The 20,499-nt window shown below is 39.5% G+C and overlaps 1 protein-coding gene across 2 annotated transcripts in view; it reads left to right on the top strand.

Annotated features, from left to right (window-relative positions):
• adam9a (ADAM metallopeptidase domain 9a) overlaps positions 1-20,499 on the top strand; it is an 81,166-nt gene that overhangs the window by 25,452 nt on the left and 35,215 nt on the right. For both annotated transcript variants that reach the window (XM_077223240.1, XM_077223239.1), the window contains 3 exons: positions 13,458-13,534; positions 16,663-16,882; positions 18,619-18,684. In XM_077223240.1, the coding sequence (XP_077079355.1) occupies positions 13,458-13,534; positions 16,663-16,882; positions 18,619-18,684 (363 nt within the window). The remainder of the gene's footprint in view (positions 1-13,457; positions 13,535-16,662; positions 16,883-18,618; positions 18,685-20,499) is intronic.

Genomic DNA, 20,499 nt, shown 5'->3' with positions numbered 1-20,499 from the left:
CCCGGACATGGCTGAGCGTCCGGCGCCAGGCCTATATCCGTTGAATCCTTGAGAACTTCATTTTTGTAAAAGTGAACAAGCAACTGTGAATTTTCACAGTCTAGATGTTTAGTCTTAGTGTTTTTAGTCTAGATTTAAACTGACAGAGTGTGTCTGCTTCCCAAACAATGCTAAGAAGACTATTCCAAAGTTTAGGTGCTAAATAGGAAAAGGACCTACCGCCTACAGTTGATTTTGATATTCTAGGTATTATCAACTGGCCGGAATTTTGAGATCACAATAGTAGGGCCAAATGATTTCTGCGATGACGAAATCGCGGATGGAATTGCGGAATTGGCAAATTAACGTGGACTCTACTGTAAATGCGGAATTTCGTGGAATCTTACATATTTGGAAGGAAATTCTGTTTTTGTGTGGAAGAACGTATGGGGAAAATGCAGACCGGGGGTAGCAAATCTGGGCGACACAACCCCTCCCGTCATTTCAGCTCCCCCTTTAAAACAATGAAAGCATGGCGAAGCGGCTCTCCACGGCTCTGCTTTTGTCTGTGAAAAAGTTAAGAAACTTGACGCTAAGCCCTCAGTGCCGAGCAGTTCCCAAGTGACTTTTATACAGTGTTTCCCACACATAGACTAATTCGTGGCGGTACGCCACAGAATCAACACCGGCCGCAACATATTGCATTTTTTTAACGCTATTTAAAACATGCAGCGTATTCTTTCAATTGTATTTCCTTTCCCTGCTCTCCCTCTGTCTCTGTCACTCACACGTCTCTCTCACATACACACACACACAGCCCCTCCCCTCCGTGCACACCACGTCTGTCTATGAGGCGCTCCAGACTAGACGAAAGCGAAGCGAACTCTGCGAGCGACACTGCACGAGTGTGTCCGAGAGCGCCCTTGACCGTCAAGTCAAGTCAAGACATCCTCATTTATATAGCGCTTTTAACAATGTAGATTGTTTCAAAACAGCTTTACAGAGATAAAGATATAATTTAAGGTAACAGAGATTGGTTTGGTTTTATAGTGGCTCTTGAAAAATGTTTTTTCCAGCTAAAGTTAGTTTTGATTGATTCACTTCCGTCTAAATGATAGTTTATTAAATTAGGGGCCGCTAAGACGACACCGTTTTCTCTAAACAGACTTTAAACGTGAACCTGTGATAGACGCTGATGGTGTTCACATGCGCATTAAGAATTGATTCTATAGTTATGTGCGTTTGAATATATGTGCGCAGGTTTATAATTCCTTACAAACCATGCCTAAACAAACTACTTGTCTATAAATTTTGATGCAGAATTTTTATTTTACCTTATCACTTTGGGTAGGTACGCGAACCGAAAAATTCCACAACGCTTTATCTGTAGAGTGGTATAGGGATCCTCCATAGGGAGAGGCTAGTTGGCACTTCAGCACTGCATTGTCATCGGGTCCAGGCAAAAGTCCTTCGTCAGATCTGGAAACGGCCTGGATCCGGCAGGCTGCGGGAAAACCTCGGGATAAACAAAGACACTAAATTAGCGTAGATGCCATTCTTCTTATGATGTAACGAGTACATCAGGATTTGAGGGAAGTGTTCCCAGTTCCGGCTGACCTAATCTAAGCAGCCTAATATTAAATTATAGAAGTCTATAGAGTGTTATGTGAATGCTAGGTCAAAGAGATGTGTTTTTAGTCTAGCTTTGAACTGACAGACTGTGTCTGCTTCCCGGACAATGTTAGGAAGATTGTTCCAAAGTTTTGGTGGTAAATAGGAAAAGGATGTACCGCCAGCAGTCGATTTATATATTCTAGGTATTATCAACTGGCCGGAGTTTTGAGATCGCAATAGACGTGAAGGACTATAATGCGTTAAGAGCTTGCTCAAGTACTGGGGAGCTAAACCATTTAGTGCTTTGTAAGTAATCAGCAATATATGCGGTTTTACAGACACATGACTTTCAAATGAAAGATTGGTATCAAAGAGCACACCCAGGTTCCTAACTGACGGCGAAGACTTAACAGAGCAGCCATCAAGTGTTAGACTGTATTCTAGGTTATTATGTGTGGAAGTTTTTTGTCCAATAATTAGAATCTCTGTTTTTTCAGAATTTAGTAGTAGGAAATTACTAGTCATCCAATTTTTAATATCAACTATGCATTCCGATAATTTTGTGAATGGGTGAGTTTCGTTAAGTTTGGAAGAAATATAGAGCTGAGTATCATCAGCAAAACAGTGAAAGCTAATTCCATGTTTCCTAATGATATCTCCTAAAGGTAGCATGTAGAGAGTGAACAGCAACGGTCCTAGTACTGAGCCTTGTGGTACGCCATACTGAACTTGTGATCGATAAGACATCTCTTCATTTACTGCTACAAACTGATAGCGGTCAGATAAATATGATTTAAACCATGCTAGTGCAATTCCACTAATACCAACATAGTTTTCTAGTCTATTTAAGAGAATGTTGTGGTCAATGGTGTCAAATGCATCACTAAGATCAAGTAACACTAATAGAGAGATAAAACCACGATCGGATGATAAGAGCAAATCATTTGTGACTTTAATGAGAGCTGTCTCAGTGCTATTGGGCGGTCTAAATCCTGACTGGAAATCCTCGCAGATACCATTTCTTTTAAGAAAGGAACACAGTTGTGAGGATGCTGCCTTTTCTAGTATCTTTGACAGAAAAGGTAGATTTGAGATCGGCAATCTTTAGTGGCAGAAGTGATAGGTCTAACATACTTGTAACACGGAGTTGGCTTTGCAGCCTTGGCTAAATGTAATTTACATGAGACTAGATAATGATCTGAGATGTCGTCGCTCTGCTGCAGAATTCAACAGCATCAACATTGATTCCATGTGATAATATTAAATCTAGAGTATGATTACGACAATGAGTAGGTCCTAACACGTGTTGTCTAACTCCAATAGAGTTAAGAATGTCTTTAAATGCCAATCCCAATGCATCTTTTCCATTATCTACATGTATATTAAAATCACCAACAATTAGGACTTTATCTGCAGTCAATACTAATTCTGATAGAAAGTCAGCAAATTCTTTGATAAAATCTTTATGGTGCCCTGGTGGCCTGTAGACAGTTGCCAGCAGAATTCTCAAACTTGATTTATCGTTTACATTATATATTTTTACATTAAGCACCAACACTTCAAAAGAAATATATTTTAAACTAGATTTTTTAGTGGTTTTGAAAATATTACTATAAATTACAGCGACACCTCCCCCTTTGCCTTTCAGGCGAGGTTCATGTTTATAACAGTAATCATGGGGGGTGGACTCATTTAAAGTAATGTAATCGTCTGGTTTTAGCCAGGTTTCTGTCATACACAGCACATCTAGGTTATAATCTGAAATCATATCATTAACTATGAGTACTTTTGAAGTAAGGGATCGAATATTCAGCAACCCAAGCTTTATCGTTTGCTCATCTGTATTATATCTATTTTTTATTTGTTGAATATCAATTACATTTTTAACCTTAGATCGGTTTGGAAGTTTTTTGGATTTCCAAATTCGGGGAACAGACACAGTCTCTATATGATGATATCTAGGTGAAAGAGGCTCTATGTGATGGGATTTATCTGACCTTGGTGACGCGAGGCCGCTAGCAGACGGTCGGTTTAGCCAGTTTGTCTGCTTCCTGACCTGATCCCCAGATTGTCATGTTTTGTCTCTAAGACTATGAGCCAAATTACTAGAGAGAAGAGCAGCACCATCCCAGGAGGGATGAATACCATCTCTTTTCAACAGGTCAGGTTTGCCCCAAAAACTTTTCCAATTGTCTATGAATTCTATATTATTTTGCGGACACCACTTAGACAGCCAACCATTGAGTGATGACAATCTGCTAACTATCTCATCACTCCTTCGAACAGGAAGGGGGCCAGAGCAAATTACAGTGCCTGACATCGTACTTGTGAGTTCAAACACCTCTTTAATATTAATTTTGGTGATCTCCGACTGGCGGAGTCGAACATCATTAGTGCCGACGTGAATAACAATCTTAGAGAATTTACGATTAGCATTAGCCAGCACTTTTAAATTTGCTTTGATATCAGGTGCTCTGGCTCCCGGCAAACATGTGACTATGTTGGCTGGTGTCCCTATTTTCACGTTCCGTGTAATAGAATCGCCAATTACCAGGGCACAATCAACAGAATTCTCAGTGGGTGTTTCACTGAGTGGGGCAAATCGATTTGTTGTGGTAATCGGAACGGAAGAGTGGTTTTTTGATTTGTGACTAGAGCGATCCCTCACTGTCACCCATCTGCCTGGCTGCACAGGCAATAATTCAGCCGGAACCGAATCATGTAAAGAGTTCACTATGCTAGGCGCATCCAAAGTAGAATCTAAAGCTCTAGCACACTTACTATCCTCAATTAAAGTTTGGATGCGTGTTTCTAATTCTGAAATCTTCTCCGTCAGCCTGACTGTCTCCTTGCATTTATCACATATAAACCCTATATTGCCGACGGGGAAGGCTATGCTAAACATGTAACATGAAGTGCAGGTGACAATAACAGGACAAGACATTACTCACAGTGTTTGTTGACTGATTCTTACTCACCTGGGCTTTTTATGAACTCAGACGCGCGGGCGCGCGAGAGAAAAAATTAATAAATAAATAACTGAGCGCACGGGTGGCGCGTTAACAGGCTAGCGAGTTACTAGCGTGTTGTTCTAACAATAACGGAAGCTAGCGATGTCAGGTTAATCTGGGATGTTGTCTAAGCTGTATTTAGTAGTATAAACAACTAGAAATGGTAGTAAATGATGGTTCAAAACAGAAAGAAATACAAAGCTAATACGAGCTAATACTAATACGAGCTAATACGAGCTCCTTAGACGGAGCTTACAGCCTCGAAGCAAACAAAACACAGCAGGCAGCTAGGCAGACAGGAGCAATCGATCAGGATCAGGAACCAAGCACGCAGGAACCTGTGCGCGAGAGAGACCAAGTGTGGCTCGACTGAGTGTGACTTTTATTTAAACTTGTATCAACTAATATAATTTATTTTACTGTTTATTTTACTGACAATTTAAAACTCATAACCATTAATATTTTATTGTTACCTGAAGTACTTCGAGTGCAGTGTTTGCATCATGCAGTATTTGACCTGAAAAGTAGTAGGCTAAATGTGATGTTTGTTACCTCAATAAATGTAAGGTCATTTCTGTTTTATTTGTGTACATTTTAATCATTAACATTAAAAACAAACTCTCTTTATGACTAAAATAACAGTAAAGGGTAAAAAAAAAAACTGAATTCCCAAAAATTTAAAAGTGGGGTATGTGATTTGGAAAACGACCGGCAGATTTTGAAAATACACAATTCAAATGGTCCTACCTTCTTTTCTCCAACGCTGGCCCTGACTCCACCCATTCGAAGAACATGGATGCGCAATCATGGACGAGCGAAAACGTCTCGGTTACGTATGTAAACCTCGTTCCCTGAGTAGGGAACGGAGACGTTACGTCGGATGACGACGAATGGGGTTTTGCTTAGAACACCTATCGACTTTGAGTATTACAAAACGAGCCAATGGCAAAGAAATGCCATGGGTCTGCGGAATTTGCATAGCGTATCTTCGCCTTACCTCGTGGGTATAAAAGGAGGACGCCGGCAACATGCAGATATGTTTCTTCGCTGAGGAGCCAAGACTGAGCTCAGCGGAAAGTGGCAGGAAGACGTAACGTCTCCGTTCCCTACTCAGGGAACGAGGGTTACATGCGTAACCGAGACGTTCCCTTTCGTTGTCACTCCGAGTTACGTCGGATGACGACGAATGGGGTTACCAGTCTAATCACGCCACCTTCTCGGCTGTCTTCCAGTGCCCTGCGTAAATCTGAGATCCTTGTCGTGAGATTGGCACGGACGAAGGACTCCTATCTAGCACAGGAATACCAAGGTACACTGGGGAGCATATCCCATAGTTTAGAGGAAATATGCAATTATTGCCAACCCAGAGGGGGGGACTTAGAAAATACACATATGACCCGCACTCTTGCCCTCAAACTGTCTCAGACAAGTCAGCAGTGACTGCGCGCGCTCGCTCGTAATCTGCGCGGACATGGCGACCGAGTCGATTTCCATACCGAGAAAAGAGATCCTCTGCACGGGTCAGAGTTTGCTCTTCTCCCAGTTGACCCGAAGGCCCAGACGGGCTAGGTGCCGGAGCACTAGATCCCTGTGTTCGCAAACCTGATCTCGAGAGTGAGCTAGGATCAGCCAGTCGTCGAGATAGTTCAGGATGCGAACCCCGTGTTCCCGGAGGGGAACAAGGGCTGCCTCGACGACCTTCGTGAAGATGCGAGGAGACAGGGCTAGCCCGAAAGGGAGAACCGTGTACTGGTATGCCTGCCCCTCGAAAGCAAACCGAAGGAACGGTCTGTGTCAAGGAAGAATGGAGACATGAAAGTAGGTGTCCTTCAGGTCGATCGCTGCAAACCAATCCTGGAGTCGTATGCATTCGAAAACGCGCTTGGCGGTGAGCATCTTGAACGGCATCCTGTGAAGGGAGCGGTTCAGCACGCCCAAGTCCAGGATTGACCGTAACCCACCGGTTTCCTTGGGGACAATGAAGTAGGGGCTGTAGAAGCCGGACCTCATCTCGGCTGGAGGGACAGTCTCGTTTGCACCCTTCGCCAGCAGGGTGGCAATCTCTGCTCTCATGATGGGGGCATAGCCACCGACCAAAGTGGAGCGGACTCCCCAAGCGGGGAGGAGACCGTGCAAACTTATTCTCATAGCCGAGTCTGATGGTCCGCGCGACCCAGCGGGACAGACGGGGAAGCTCTAGCCAGGCTCCCAGGAGCTGAACCAGCGGGATCATGCGAACCACAGGCGTCCCCCCTGAGGGGCAGCGAAGCGGAGTAACTGGCCCAGACGTGGACGGCATAGCGGCCCGATGTGGGGGCACAGTTAGCAACCGCGCCCTGGCAGAGGGGGCCAGGGAAGGACCAGGCTGGTCGTCCCGCGGGGGCCTGCTCTGCCAGGGGTCTGGCGACAGAGGGGGACAGGGGCGAAGCGATCCGTGGACGGCACGCCGTGTCAACCAGCTCTTGGACAGAGGGGGACGAGGAGAGCACGGCTTGTGGGCGGCGCTCTGTGACGTCCGAGAACTCTCTGTGCTCCGAGACGAGAGAGTCAGTTCTTTGGAGAATAAGGATTCTTCTCCGGCCCTCCCCCGGTGGAAAGGAGTGGTCCTGCTACCAACTCCTGGAAAGAACTGAGTCCCATCTCTGAGGAGCCCATCTCAAGAGTGCTGGTTAACACGGCGTGTAGCGGGGGGCGGGGCTGGAGAGGACTGTGGCGTCCGACCGCGGCCTCCAGAGCCGACCCGGGTGAACGGGCATTTACTTTTGCTTAAATGTTCTGAAATGCCTTGTAGTTAGATCTTTAGTGAAATGCTGATCTGAGTCTAGTGATATGAAAGTCTGATAACAGTTCCTTACTACGCAACAGGAAACCGCAGCATCATGTCAATATTGAACAGTCAGTATTCCTTATTACGGAACAGGAAACAGCTGCGTTCCGTAATTATTGAACAGTCAGTATTTGTGAAATTCATTGTGGAGGGTTCACTTAAAATGTATTTTATTTTAATTTTTTACTTGACACTACTTACACCAACTTTTTTGATGCACATGATGTCCACATCGGGAGGAGAGCTGTAAAGTGTACGACAAGGCAATTGTCTAATAGACTAATAGTCTTTCCAATAAACTCACATCAGTGTTTGAGCAATTGTTGCTGCAAATGTAATGCTGGTTGTCATGGTGAAACAAACAGGGTGAAAAGTGTTCTTTTTTTTGTACCACAGAGACACAAGGTTTAAACTTTCCAGGAAAAAATAGCCAACAAAATATTTATTTATAGGTGTTTGTTTAATAAACAAGGCATAAGATAAAGTGTTTAAACATTGAAAAAAAAATGAACACATAACTTAAAGCAGGAAGAGAATAAAGCAGTTTAAATGTGATACAAGTGTGATTAAAACTGATACAATTTATATATATATATATATAGTATCAGATTTATATAAATTTTATCAGCTTCAGAAGCAGCACTGGACTGTTGCTCAGTGGTCCAAAGTACTTTTTTCGGATGAAAGCAAATTTTGCATGTCATTCGGAAATCAAGGTGCCAGAGTCTTGAGGAAGACTGGGGAGAAGGAAATGCCTGAAGTCCAGTGTCAAGTACCCACAGTTAGTGATGGTCTGGGGTGCCATGTCAGCTTCTGGTGTTGGTCCACTGTGTTTTATCAAGGGCAGGGTCAATGCAGCCTGCTATCAGGAGATTTTGGAGCACTTCATGCTTCCATCTGCTGAAAAGCTTTATGGAGATGAAGAATTCATTTTGCAGCACGACCTGGCACCTGCTCACAGTGCCAAAACCACTGGTAAATGGTTTACCGACCATGGTATTACTGTGCTCAATTGGCCTGCCAACTCTCCTGACCTGAACCCTATAGAGAATCCGTGGGATATTGTGAAGAGAAAGTTGAGAGATGCAAGACCCAACACTACATATATACACAGGTCCTTCTCAAAAAATTAGCATATTGTGATAAAGCTCATTATTTTCCATAATGTAATGATAAAAATTAAACTTTCATATATTTTAGATTCATTGCACACCAACTGAAATATTTCAGGTCTTTTATTGTTTTAACCCTCTGGGGTCCAATGTGTTTTTGGGGTCCTGGAAGTGTTCTGACATGCTCTAACATTTGTGCTTTTTTCAGTTATTTATAAACATGTTAATGGCAAAGGTGTAAATTCACTCTATTTAGCACAAACAGGGCTACCATAATATGTTAGCAAGATGTATGTACATGTTTGTATTTTTGAGAGAATATTGTTTATGCATGGTTATTGAACGCCGCACTGAAGCAATCATTTCTGAAAAAGGATTACCGACCAAGTATTGACTATTGAGTGCATAACTGAACATAATTATTTGAAGGTTGACTTTTTTTGTATTAAAAACACTTCTTTTATTGGTCGGATGAAATATGCTATGTATGCCGAAATCATCAGTATTAAAACAATAAAAGACCTGAAATATTTCAGTGTGTGTAAAATGAATCTAAATTATATGAAAGTTTATTTTTATCATTACATTATGGAAAATAATGAACTTTATCACAATATGCTAATTTTTTGAGAAGGACCTGTGTGTATATATATATATATATATATATATATATATATATATATATATGATATATACTTAAGGTTTTCTGAGTTCACATTCAATACAATTAAGTAAGGCTATTTTTCATAAAGGGATATAAATAGTTTAGATTTAGGAGAATCATCCGTTAAGATAACAGCGGCTGGGAATCAGCGTGTCAACCATCCCTGACTTGTGTATGATGTCCAATGGGATTTGTGTTTTACGAATCCCATTACATCCCATTACATACACACCATGAGTCAATAAAAAGTGCCGTTTGAAAGCCTACATGCTGGGTCAAATGAGGCGTTCCTGAGTTTTTGCAAAAAAGAATAAGGGTAACTAGCTGCAAAAGGTGGACTAGATTTTTTTCCTCTAATAAATACACACACAAAAGAACAAAGCTATTTACTGTTTAACTCTAATCACTATCATGGTATTAAGCTGGAAAACAAAGGAATATGTCTTAATGATGTAGAGAATGACACTCCAACTAAATTAACGAAAAGAGAGGAGAATTGGCATCCCAAAGCACAATGCCTAGAAACCAACTACAGTTACAAATCACGGCTACAGACACTGTGTGACTCCAGCTATTCCAAATGGCATGTTTAGAATTATCATTACCAATGTTTCATATTTCCTAAAGAAAGTGTGAGTGGTTGCATTCGCACACAAAGTGTGTGGTGAATGGTTGTCAGGATGTTGCTAAGTGGTTGCAAAGTTTACACAAGTGTTTACACAACCTGTTCGTGACACCATTATATTATTTAATTTATAGCGTTTTTTATTAGTTTTTTTTATATTTTAATTTTAGTTTAAATTTTAGTACTTTAACCCTCTGAGGTCTAAGGGTTTTTGGGGTCCTTGAGGTGTTCTGACATGCTCTGACATTTGTGCTTTTTTCAGTTATTTAGAAACAAGTTAATGGCAAAGGTGTAAATTCACTCTATATAGCACAAACTGGGCTACCGTAAAATGTGAGCAACATGTATGTACATGTTTGTATTTTTTAGAGAATAATGTTTATGCGTGGTTATTGAAAAAACTAAAACTTAAAGTGTCTGAAATAAGGCCACAAAACACATACTAAATATGTGTTCACAAGACTTTTGACTTATGGGTGTTGTTACCTAGAATTTTTGCTTCAAAATGATCTGAAAATCATCTGCCTAATCATTTACACAAAACAATACATTGATTTAAATTTTATAAGACACCTTTTGTTTGGAAAGGCAATATGCGCGGAGGCGTGTTCACATCTGAGAAGAGAAAGGTCTTATACAAAGGTCCGGAAAATGTGCCACATACATAATGAGCTGCATATTAATTAGCCCTTTCACACAGGTGTGTCACTGGGTCCCAAAGAAAGCAAGGACTAAAGAAATTATCTATATATACATATTTTACAATTAAAAATTTTAACTGATTACAAATAGGTTACAATTACAACAACAATTACAATTTTAACAATATTTCAAGTGTATTTCTTTGTAAAAAGTATACATTTTATCATACGTATTAAAAAAAGGTAAGGATTCATTAGTTTGAATATTGGAACAAGCACTATAATAACATCTTAGTTGATAATTCAATATACCTACTTTATTTTTGACAAAACATCATACTATAGTATATTTAACTATGAGCAGAAATTGGTGAACAAAAGCGTACCTATTTAATGTGACAGTAGTCTTTTTTTACAGTCAAAACTTTATAATCTATCCAAAACTAATCACAAAATCTTGTCTAAACATTCATATTTAGTCTTTGTTACAATATTTGTAACATATTGTGTATGATATATTAGCATATACATGTGAATTTGCAGTTTGTTGCTTATACAGACATTTTATTTCAACATATTTCAGTCTATTTTTACTCATCTTAGTAGGCTATAGCAATATAGTTTGGATGTGTTCATGTAAACATAACGTCTACTAATGTAGGTGCGAGAGTGAATGAACGGCACAGACACGTGCTGTATAACTGTAGTAAACAATGCGCGCACGCGTCTGTGCCGTTCATTCATCATTTAGCCTACACACAGACACGCAATTCATATTTAAACAGTCTTTTTGCGGTTTACAGTCAGACACTATTCAATATCGCGATTAGAACAAAGCACTTAAGAATAAATTACTTACTACATCAGCTGGATCCGTTGCTCCGCGAAATGAAATTACCAGCACTTCTGGTACATTTTCCAGGGTTATTAGATAGTATTATTCCTCACAGCGTAGGGATACACTATGTACACAGCTCTAGTAAGATACTTACTGAACACGATGTGTTTTATAATCCAGCTGGTGGGCGTTGGCATGTTTGAATGGCTTGCCTTAGATCATTTGCGTTTCAATACCGCGCGCTCTCCGTGGGCGTGGCACATTAACACGTAATCAGGTATAATGAGCTGGAAAGAAAAAGACTGACATCTCTCTCTTTTCATACAGATTACATAAACTGAGAATATTTGTTTTTTTATATAAATTAATTCATTTAAAAGAAGAGCGTTCAAGCTTCATTATGGAAAAACACTCGTGCCTGTATGACAAGTATTCGCGGAATTACAGTTAATTTTCGGACGCGTTTCAGAATGGACTTAACTGACAGAGAGAAGGCAGAACGGGCATCATGTTTGTTTTTCTTTATTTGGCGACAAGCACAACACTTTATTTTTATTGTGAGTATCCACAAAAAAATAGACACTTATCAGGATCTAATGATGTACAACACTTAATATGTAAGATCAAAATCATCAGTATTTTGAGTTTCCTTTGCACTGATAAGGCGCGATAGCCGACCTCAGAGGGTTAATAATAAAAAAAACGATTTTTTTAGTTTAAAGATAAATGCACAAAATAGCGTGTTTTTTCTTCCACCCAAAAAGGAGCATTTTGGGCATGGTATAATAAATAATCTTTGTAGGAGTTTAGGCTGAAACTTCACAGCTGTAACAAGGGGCATTAGGTCCCATTAAAGGGATAGTTCACCCAAAAATGAAAATTCTGTCAGTATTTACTCACCCTCTTGTTGTTCCGACCCCGTAAGACCTTCGTTCATCTTCAGAACACGAATTAAGATATTTTTGACGGAATCTGAGAGCTGGATCACTCCTCCATACTCCTCCATAGGCTTCTTCAGGGATTGAAACTTGCCAGCCCCGAAAAGTCATTAAAGACATCGTTAAAATAGTCCAGGTGACTATAGTGGCTCAATCTTTAGTTTATCAAACGACGAGAATACTTTTTGTGCGCAAAAACAAACAAAAATAACGACTTTATTTCAACTATTCATTTCCTTCTCCGTGGGCCTCTAGTCAGTTAACATAGTGTGATTGCGTAATGCTACGTCACACGTAGGCTCACTATTGGCCGACGCTGGTCATGTGGGTGATGCGTGTGACGTACAACAACAGAAGCTTACGCCATTACACTAGTGGACTGACTCGAGGCCCAGAGAGAAGGAAATGAATAGTTGAAATAAAGTCGTTATTTTTGTTTGTTTTTGCGCACAGAAAGTATTCTCGTCGTTTGATAAACTTAAGATTGAGCCACTGTAGTCACTTGGACTATTTTAACGATTAATGACTTTCCATCTTTAATGACTTTTCGGGGCTGGCAAGTTTCAATCCCTGAAGAAGCCTATGGACTAGTATGGAGTAGTGATCCAGCTCTCAGATTTCATCAAAAATATCTTAATTGGTGTTCCGAAGATGAACAAAGGTCTTACGGGGTTGGAACAACATGAGGGTGAGTAAATACTGACAGAATTTTCATTTTTGGGTGAACTATCCCTTTAAAACATAAGGATTTTTTTAAATGTATTCACAAAAAAGCTTGGCATACAGTAATTAGAAAAATGTATATTCATAATAAAATTCCAATTGAGTTATAAGATTTAATTCATTTAATTTTTGCAGTTCTAGATATCACACTCATTTATCCAGGTTTTTCAAGACGATGGAAACTCTGGCTCTTTAAAGAAAAATAAACTGTTGTTGAGAGAGTAAATTAAAATAAGAAATGTTTCTTTTAGTTGCTTTGGCTTATTTTAATGTCTTATTTTATATCACACTGAGGCCCCTTAGTGAACCTACAGTAAAGCTGTCAGACCCTCTTACTAGGTTCTGGTCCCTGACAAGCAAACACTGAGCTTAATTCAGTTTTAGAATGACAAGAATGTTGCTGTTTGTTAGTCAAGTCTTTGAAATTACATTTTTGTTCTTGGTGGAATTTATTGTGGCTTCTTTCTCTCTCTGTTTTCCATCAGGGTCACTGTCATTACAGTGGTTACATAGAAGATGTGGAGGGCTCTTCTGCAGCACTCAGCCTGTGCTCGGGGTTAAGGTGAGATTTTACATCTGATGCGGACTGTAAAACCTTAACAGCTGCATACACACATCAAAGATGTTTTAGCCTTTAAGGTACATACTGTAATTCATTTTAGTAAAAAATAAAATATTTAATCAAAACATAAATACTTTTTCTGCCCCTGAAATTATTTTTCTTTTCTGCTCATGTATCCAAGGCCACACAGGCAGCAAGAAAATATGAATCTCATAATCATAGTCTACTTTTTACAATCTAGTCAAATCCCAATGGATAAAATTGAAGTAACTGTTCTGGTTGGAATATGTAACTGTCACGGCTTGGCAGATCAAACAGACAGATGAAGGTAATTTCCAATGGAGATAAGTTTTAATGAAACAAGCGGGTTAACAGAATGTAACAGCGTGTCCGCAAGACATGCCCATACAATCAATAATCGACAAGGGACTGAACTGAACGGGGAGAATATATAAACAAGGTAAACGAGGGAACTAACTAGACACAGGTGGATGAATGTTAACTAATCAGAGACTAACAAGAACAGGTGCAGTAACTTTATATGAAGTTAACATTAGTGTTAAATGAAAAATCACCCCATCTATTTTCTAAATCCATGCTATTAATCTTATTATGAATAATTCATCCATTTAATTTTTAACATTAACAATTATTTTTTTAATAATAATGTTTAATCAAAAAGTCATAACCAAATCTTTCAGTGAAACAACAGACTTCTCCCTGGTGATGTATGCTGGATTTTTCATTTAGTCCACTTAAAACCTCACAATTAACTGCAAGCGTGCATGTAGATCTGCCTTCAACCAATTGACAACCAATGGATAGAACCAAGTTATTTTAAATCTGTTTCACTCAGATGTATGTGTCAGTACAGAAGATAAGAACTATTGCTACTTCCATTTCATTGTGACTTAAAAGTGTTGAAAAAGGATCCCTTGTCATTATATAGAGTGTTCCCATAATCCGGAAAACCTAGAAATACGTTTTTTTTCTTTCTTTAAAACTTCCTTTATAGTTAGGTTCACTCGACATTGTGTAGCTGACGCTTAAGGCTGATTTATACTTCTGCGTCGGACCTACACCAGAGTCTCTACGCTGTAGGCAATGCATTGCTTTTCATTTATACTTCTGCGTCATTGTCCGCGTTGACGCGCAATTACACATGCAGGGGGAGCATGTGAAACCCGAGGGAGCGGTTCTAGCAGACCAATCACAGCGCTTGCGTCCTTGTAGAATTGAGGCGTTGTTTTATTTTTGGAGAGGTGGACGTCAGGGTACGCTGAAGGGTACGCCTGCTACACACAGCCTACGACGTAGCTACGGCACAAAGCTACGTCGTAGGCTGTGTGTAGCAAGCGTACACACACGCTGAAGCTACATTCAGGCCCTCGGTGCATAACATTAAAGGTGCAATGTGTAAAAAATTTGACTATTAACAGAAATACAATATGACATCCATAACTATGTTTTAGGTGTATAAGGAATTTGTTGTATTTGTAATGTATTTGGTGTATAAAGAACTTACTTAATAAACCGTAATGTTTTTATTACCTTAGAATGAGACATTTATATCTACATATACGCGGGAATCCCCTTCTATGAAGGTCGACATATTGTGACGTCATGTTTCTACCGTAGCCGACAGCGAACAAACAGCGCTACAGAGCGCGTTTTGTCACAACCTTGAAAGAGAAGCAGCAGAAAGCTAGAAGCTAGCCATAAACACCGTGAGTAGTGACTTTTCCCTTGTCAGTGGTGTAAAATATGTAGTTGGATTGTTTCATGTAACTTAGTTCTTCTCCCCGCTGTGTTATGGCTTTGCTATGTGGGGATAAATGTGCTGCACGTTCGTGAGACAGCTGATTAGTACTCTTGTCATTGACCGTAAAACAGTAACGTTACAGGAATCACCAACCCATCGATCTTGGAAGCATTTTAAGTCGATCGCGAAGAGTTTTCAAAATCAGAGAAAAAAAGCCTATTGTGTGTAGTAAATGGTGTCTAGGGGATGCGGAGGCGCGCGCGCTGTACAATCATGCCATTTTTGCCGCGTGCACCTTTGGGCTCATGCGGACGCGTCGAGTTTAAACAAGGCTTTAGGCTTTAACCAGCTCAGCCACAGTAACAGCTCATATTGAGCCAGCTAAACTTTTACTTTCCTGTTAGAAACAATATATAGTTGCATAGTTTCATTTGGTTCTTCTCCCTCACTGTATTATGGGTTTGCTATGTGGGGGGAAACTTTCTGGTTACGTGTGTGAGACAATCAGCTGATTACTATTATTATATTATATATTAAGACCCTTGATCCTCACCTGACTATGGCTTTGTAAACTTTATCCATGATGTGGTTTATAATGGACTGTGGTACAGAAACAGTGACAATCTTACACACTCTTGGCTTACTCTGGCTATTCTCTGCTGTCTCAGACGACAATATGTTTGTCCAGTTTCAGGCACGGTAGCTTCTTCGATAGGGAGGGGTGAGCAGTGGGCTGAGCCCTCAGTGCAACTCGCAGCCAAACCGCTAGATGTCGCTAAAAATCAAACACTGCACCTTTAACGCAGGGGTACACTCACAGGACAAGCGCAATCACAAAAGTTCATTATTTGCATGTGCATTAAAGCCTTGCTGGTTAAAAATTTCATTTGGATGCTGTTCTGATATGCACACTCACACTAAAAGCCTGTCAAACAGCGCCCGATTACTGGACTTTATCTTTTGCATCTGATTGTGCTAATACTGTCAAATACACACATGGTTTGCATAAACACAATTGGTTATTTGGTCTAAAGTGAAAGCAATCAGTTGCGTGTTTGTGTGTAAGAAGCGTGCAGGTGACCGCAGCCTAATAGTAAACATGCTGCCCCTTGTCCTTAAAGGGATAGTTTACCCCATATACTATGGAAGTCACTGGGGACAGCAACTGTTTGGTTACCCACATTCTTCAAAATAACTTTTATGTTCAACTGAAGAAAGAAAGTTTGGGAATCCTGTATACACATTTTCTCTCTCATTCCCAAGAGATAATATCAAATTGACTTTTAAAGTTTCTAGCAGGTTTCAAAAGCTCTTCTTGTCAAAATCTGTTATATGTTTATAAGTGCGTGATATGTATTTACCTTAGGGGTGTTCTCTACACCGAGGGCACCAGTTTCGGTATTGAACCATTGGAAGGTTCCTCCAGTGATGAGCACTTGGTGTATCGATTGGAGGATGTAGAGACTGAACCTCTCACCTGTGGAACGCCTCACTTTCATAACCATGATGATGAAGCTTCACCAAGGCAATCCACAGACAGCCATGTCCACAACATCACCTTTAGTCAAAGCAGCCATCTAATCAGGGTGAGTCACACCAAATCCCAATAATGACATGAGCAATTGCACAAGCTTTAAAACACAGATAATTAATAATGAATGTTGGACTGCGTGACGAAAGTGTGTATGTGCATGTACAGTATGTTACAGTAGCATACTTGTGCATGATGGTGTATGTTTATTTTCAAGTGTTTAAACATTATACACTGTCATAATTTGATTTAGTAGTATTAGAAGTCATTGCATATGGAAACAAAGATGAAGTTCTCAAGGTGAATGCATACTTAGGGGTCAAAAAAACAAAAAAATCAAGTCAGGAATCTTAGTTTTAGTAGTCGTGTAAAAGCAATAACTAAATCAGCATACTATCATCTCAAAAATATTGCAAGAATTAGATGCTTTTTTACCAGTCAAAACTTAGAGAAACTTGTTCATGCTTCCATCACCAGCAGAGTGAACTATTGTAATGGACTCCTCACTGGCCTTCCCAAAAAAAAAAAAAAACATAGAACAGCTGCAGCTCATACAGAACGCTGCTGCCAGGATTCTGAGCAGACCCAGAAAATCTGAACATATCACACCAGTCCTCAGGTCCTTGCACTGGCTTGTAGTTACGTTTAGAATTTATTTTAAAGTACTGTTTACTTGTTTATAAATCATTCAATGGCCTAGGACCTCAATACACTGCAGATATGCTCACTGAATATAAACCTAACAGATCACTCAGATCATCAGGATCAAGTCAGTTAGAAATACCGTGGGGTCACTCAAAGCAAGGCGGGTCCGCTTTATAGTTATTATGCCAGCCGCAGCTGGAACCAGCTTTCAGAAGAGATCAGATGTGCTGCAACAGTAGTCACAATCAAATCCAGACCCAAACACATCTATTTAGCTGTGCATTTACTGAATGAGCACTGTGTATTTTTGGTTAGGGCTGTCTAGTTGTAAAAGTTGGGAGGATTGGGAAGTGAGACAGTGAGTTTATGCACGCACTCAAGACATTCTTATGTAAAGCACTTTAAATTACCATTGTGTATGAAATGTGCCATATAAATAAACTTGCCTTGCCTTACTATTCTACGATCTAAATCGGACTGGACATTCTTGCAGATGCCATTTTTCTCCAAGAAGGCACATAGTTGTAAGGATTCTGCCACTCTTATCAAATAAATACCTAGGGTTTGTTTTCTTCTAAAAGAGTTAAAGTATGCAGATCTAGCAGTTTTTAAGGCCTTTCTGTAGATAGAAATATAATTATTCCACCCAAAGCAAAATACCACTAGTTTTTCTTTTCTTCCAGCAAAACATAATTTTTATAATTTCATTTAATTTATTACATTAAAGGCACTTATACACATTACATTTTGTGATCATATACCCACCGTATGCATAGGTCTTTATATGTATGTGACAACATGGCTGCTTTTATATTTTAGAAACAGGATGACTTGCAATGTCATATTTTATCACAAAAAAAGTGAAAAGTCACGCTCATTTAAAAAAAAGTTAAATTCTGTATTAATGCTCTCCAGTTCATAGTTTAATCCACAAGACAAACAATGGTTGATCATCATTAGATTGCTCACAACTGTCAACAGCCTCCAGTTAGCCTTGTGAACTGTATTAATATTATTATTATTATAGTTTTTTAATGGTATAATAATACGAATTTAATTTGTAAAAAAAAATCATAATAATAGTGATGCTTACTTTAGCAAACACAGCTGAAAATTACACTAAATTCTTTCTGTCTTTCCTAACAGAAAAAGAGGGCAGTGCTGCACCAGACACACTATGTGGAACTGCTTCTGGTGGTGGATAATGAGAGAGTAAGTAGTGTAAATCTTGTACCATCTTCTCTTTTCTCATTGTCTGATATGTTAAACAGCCCGCTCTTAAAGGTGCCTTGTGTAATATCCTCAAACAAAAATCAATTCATACTCCACCAGGGCTCCACAGTGTGACCATTTTGCTCGCATATGCCCCTAAAAATCGATCCGTGCGAACCGGAAAAATGATTTACGAGCACAATGTGCGAGTAACTACAACCTACCATAATCAAAAACGAGACGATAACTAAATAAAAACTAGTTTTGAATGACAAAAACTATGACGAAAATCTATTGACATTTTTGTCAACGAATAAAAACTAGACAAAAATGTAAGATAGTGACGATTTGTGAAACGATCCAGTCAGAACTGATGTCCTGCGTTTGTAGATGAGCATATTTGTCCTGTAGTAGGGACGTGCTGATCTACCAGCGGCACACGGGTTCACATGAGCTGCATGCCTAATAAAATATTAAAAATGTAAACGTCTGGGAGTATGAGTAGAGCAGTCATATAGATCTGAATAAGAGTGACGACGACGCACAGTTTTCTGTGCGCACACACCCGACTCGAAGCGTGCAGCCACACACACACAGCGCGCGAGGACTGAATTTAGCTTTCTTTCGTGTCTGAATGGACAAATACACAACATTATGTTGAAATTTCCGTTTTGGAGAGTATTCACGTAAACTGTGTCGGTTAAGTCTTAAACAGTTTTGAGTGTATCGGATGTGCATCAGTGCAATTGGATCTGCTACGATGTCTTAAAGTGACAGTGAGTAATAAACCTAATGCAGCCTGTGTCCTTAATATTGATCAAGCAACAAAAGAAAAAGAGAAAAGCATTCACTGCTCGTTAATAGCTTTAATAAGGATTCATTATATTTAATTCATACAAATAAATATGTCTGCTGCTTGAAATAATAAAGAATGATGTATGCAAGTAGTTATAAAGAATGCATATATCTTTCATTGAAAGAAGACTATTCTACTTTAGGAAAAGGGGTTTTATTTGATTTTAAGATTTTTTTTAAGAAACAGTAGTTAAATCTGTATATGTATTGCATGTTCAAACTTTAAAATCGTTCATATTAAAAGGTTAGTAGATGTTTTTTCCGGGAGTATATGGGTTTGGGCATTTTAGAGAAATTCTAAATGAATGCATTTCAATTGAACTAAACCCATTATATTTTAGTCATCTGAATTGTTTAATTTTTAGTCTAGTTTTAGTCGACTAATACTAGTAAATACTAATACACTCATTTAAACTAGTTTCTCCATGTTGTGGAAAAAGCCTCTGCAGTGCAAGATGCAGATTCACAGGTGTGCCGATGTGCTCCTCCTCCTGAGAGCAACACGTTCCCCTTGTTGTGTTTTACTAAAGTGATTGTAAAGTGTGATTTATACTTCTGCATCAAAACGACAGTTTCACACCATAGTTGAACAGAAAGAGAAGGAGCATACACGTTTTGTTTTTATATATATATATATATATATATATATAATAAACAGTTTGTTAAACTCTGTTACTTGAACATTTTTCACTGCGCTCCAAAATGTCTTTGTGTGCTCCTAGATTTTTTCATTTAGGAGCACATGTGCTCCTTGGGAAAAACCTTAAGTGTAGAACCCTGTCCACATTACATACCACATGGGGGCAGTCTTCCTCCAGAATTTGGACTATGCATGTTCGATTGCTGTTTGTATTGCTGTTCGATTGCTGTTCCTGATCCTGATCGATTGCTCCTGTCTGCCTAGCTGCCTTCTGTGTTTTGTTTGCTTCGAGGCTGTAAGCTCCGTCTAAGCCTCGTATT

The sequence above is a fragment of the Siphateles boraxobius genome, unplaced genomic scaffold, assembly GCF_051911475.1.
Source record: "Siphateles boraxobius isolate OS27281-9 unplaced genomic scaffold, OSU_SipBor_1 9, whole genome shotgun sequence".
In the NCBI taxonomy this organism is placed as follows: Eukaryota; Metazoa; Chordata; class Actinopteri; order Cypriniformes; family Leuciscidae; genus Siphateles; species Siphateles boraxobius.
The sequence above is the reverse complement of the archived record's forward strand: the minus strand, read 5'-3'. Positions and strand labels throughout refer to the sequence as shown.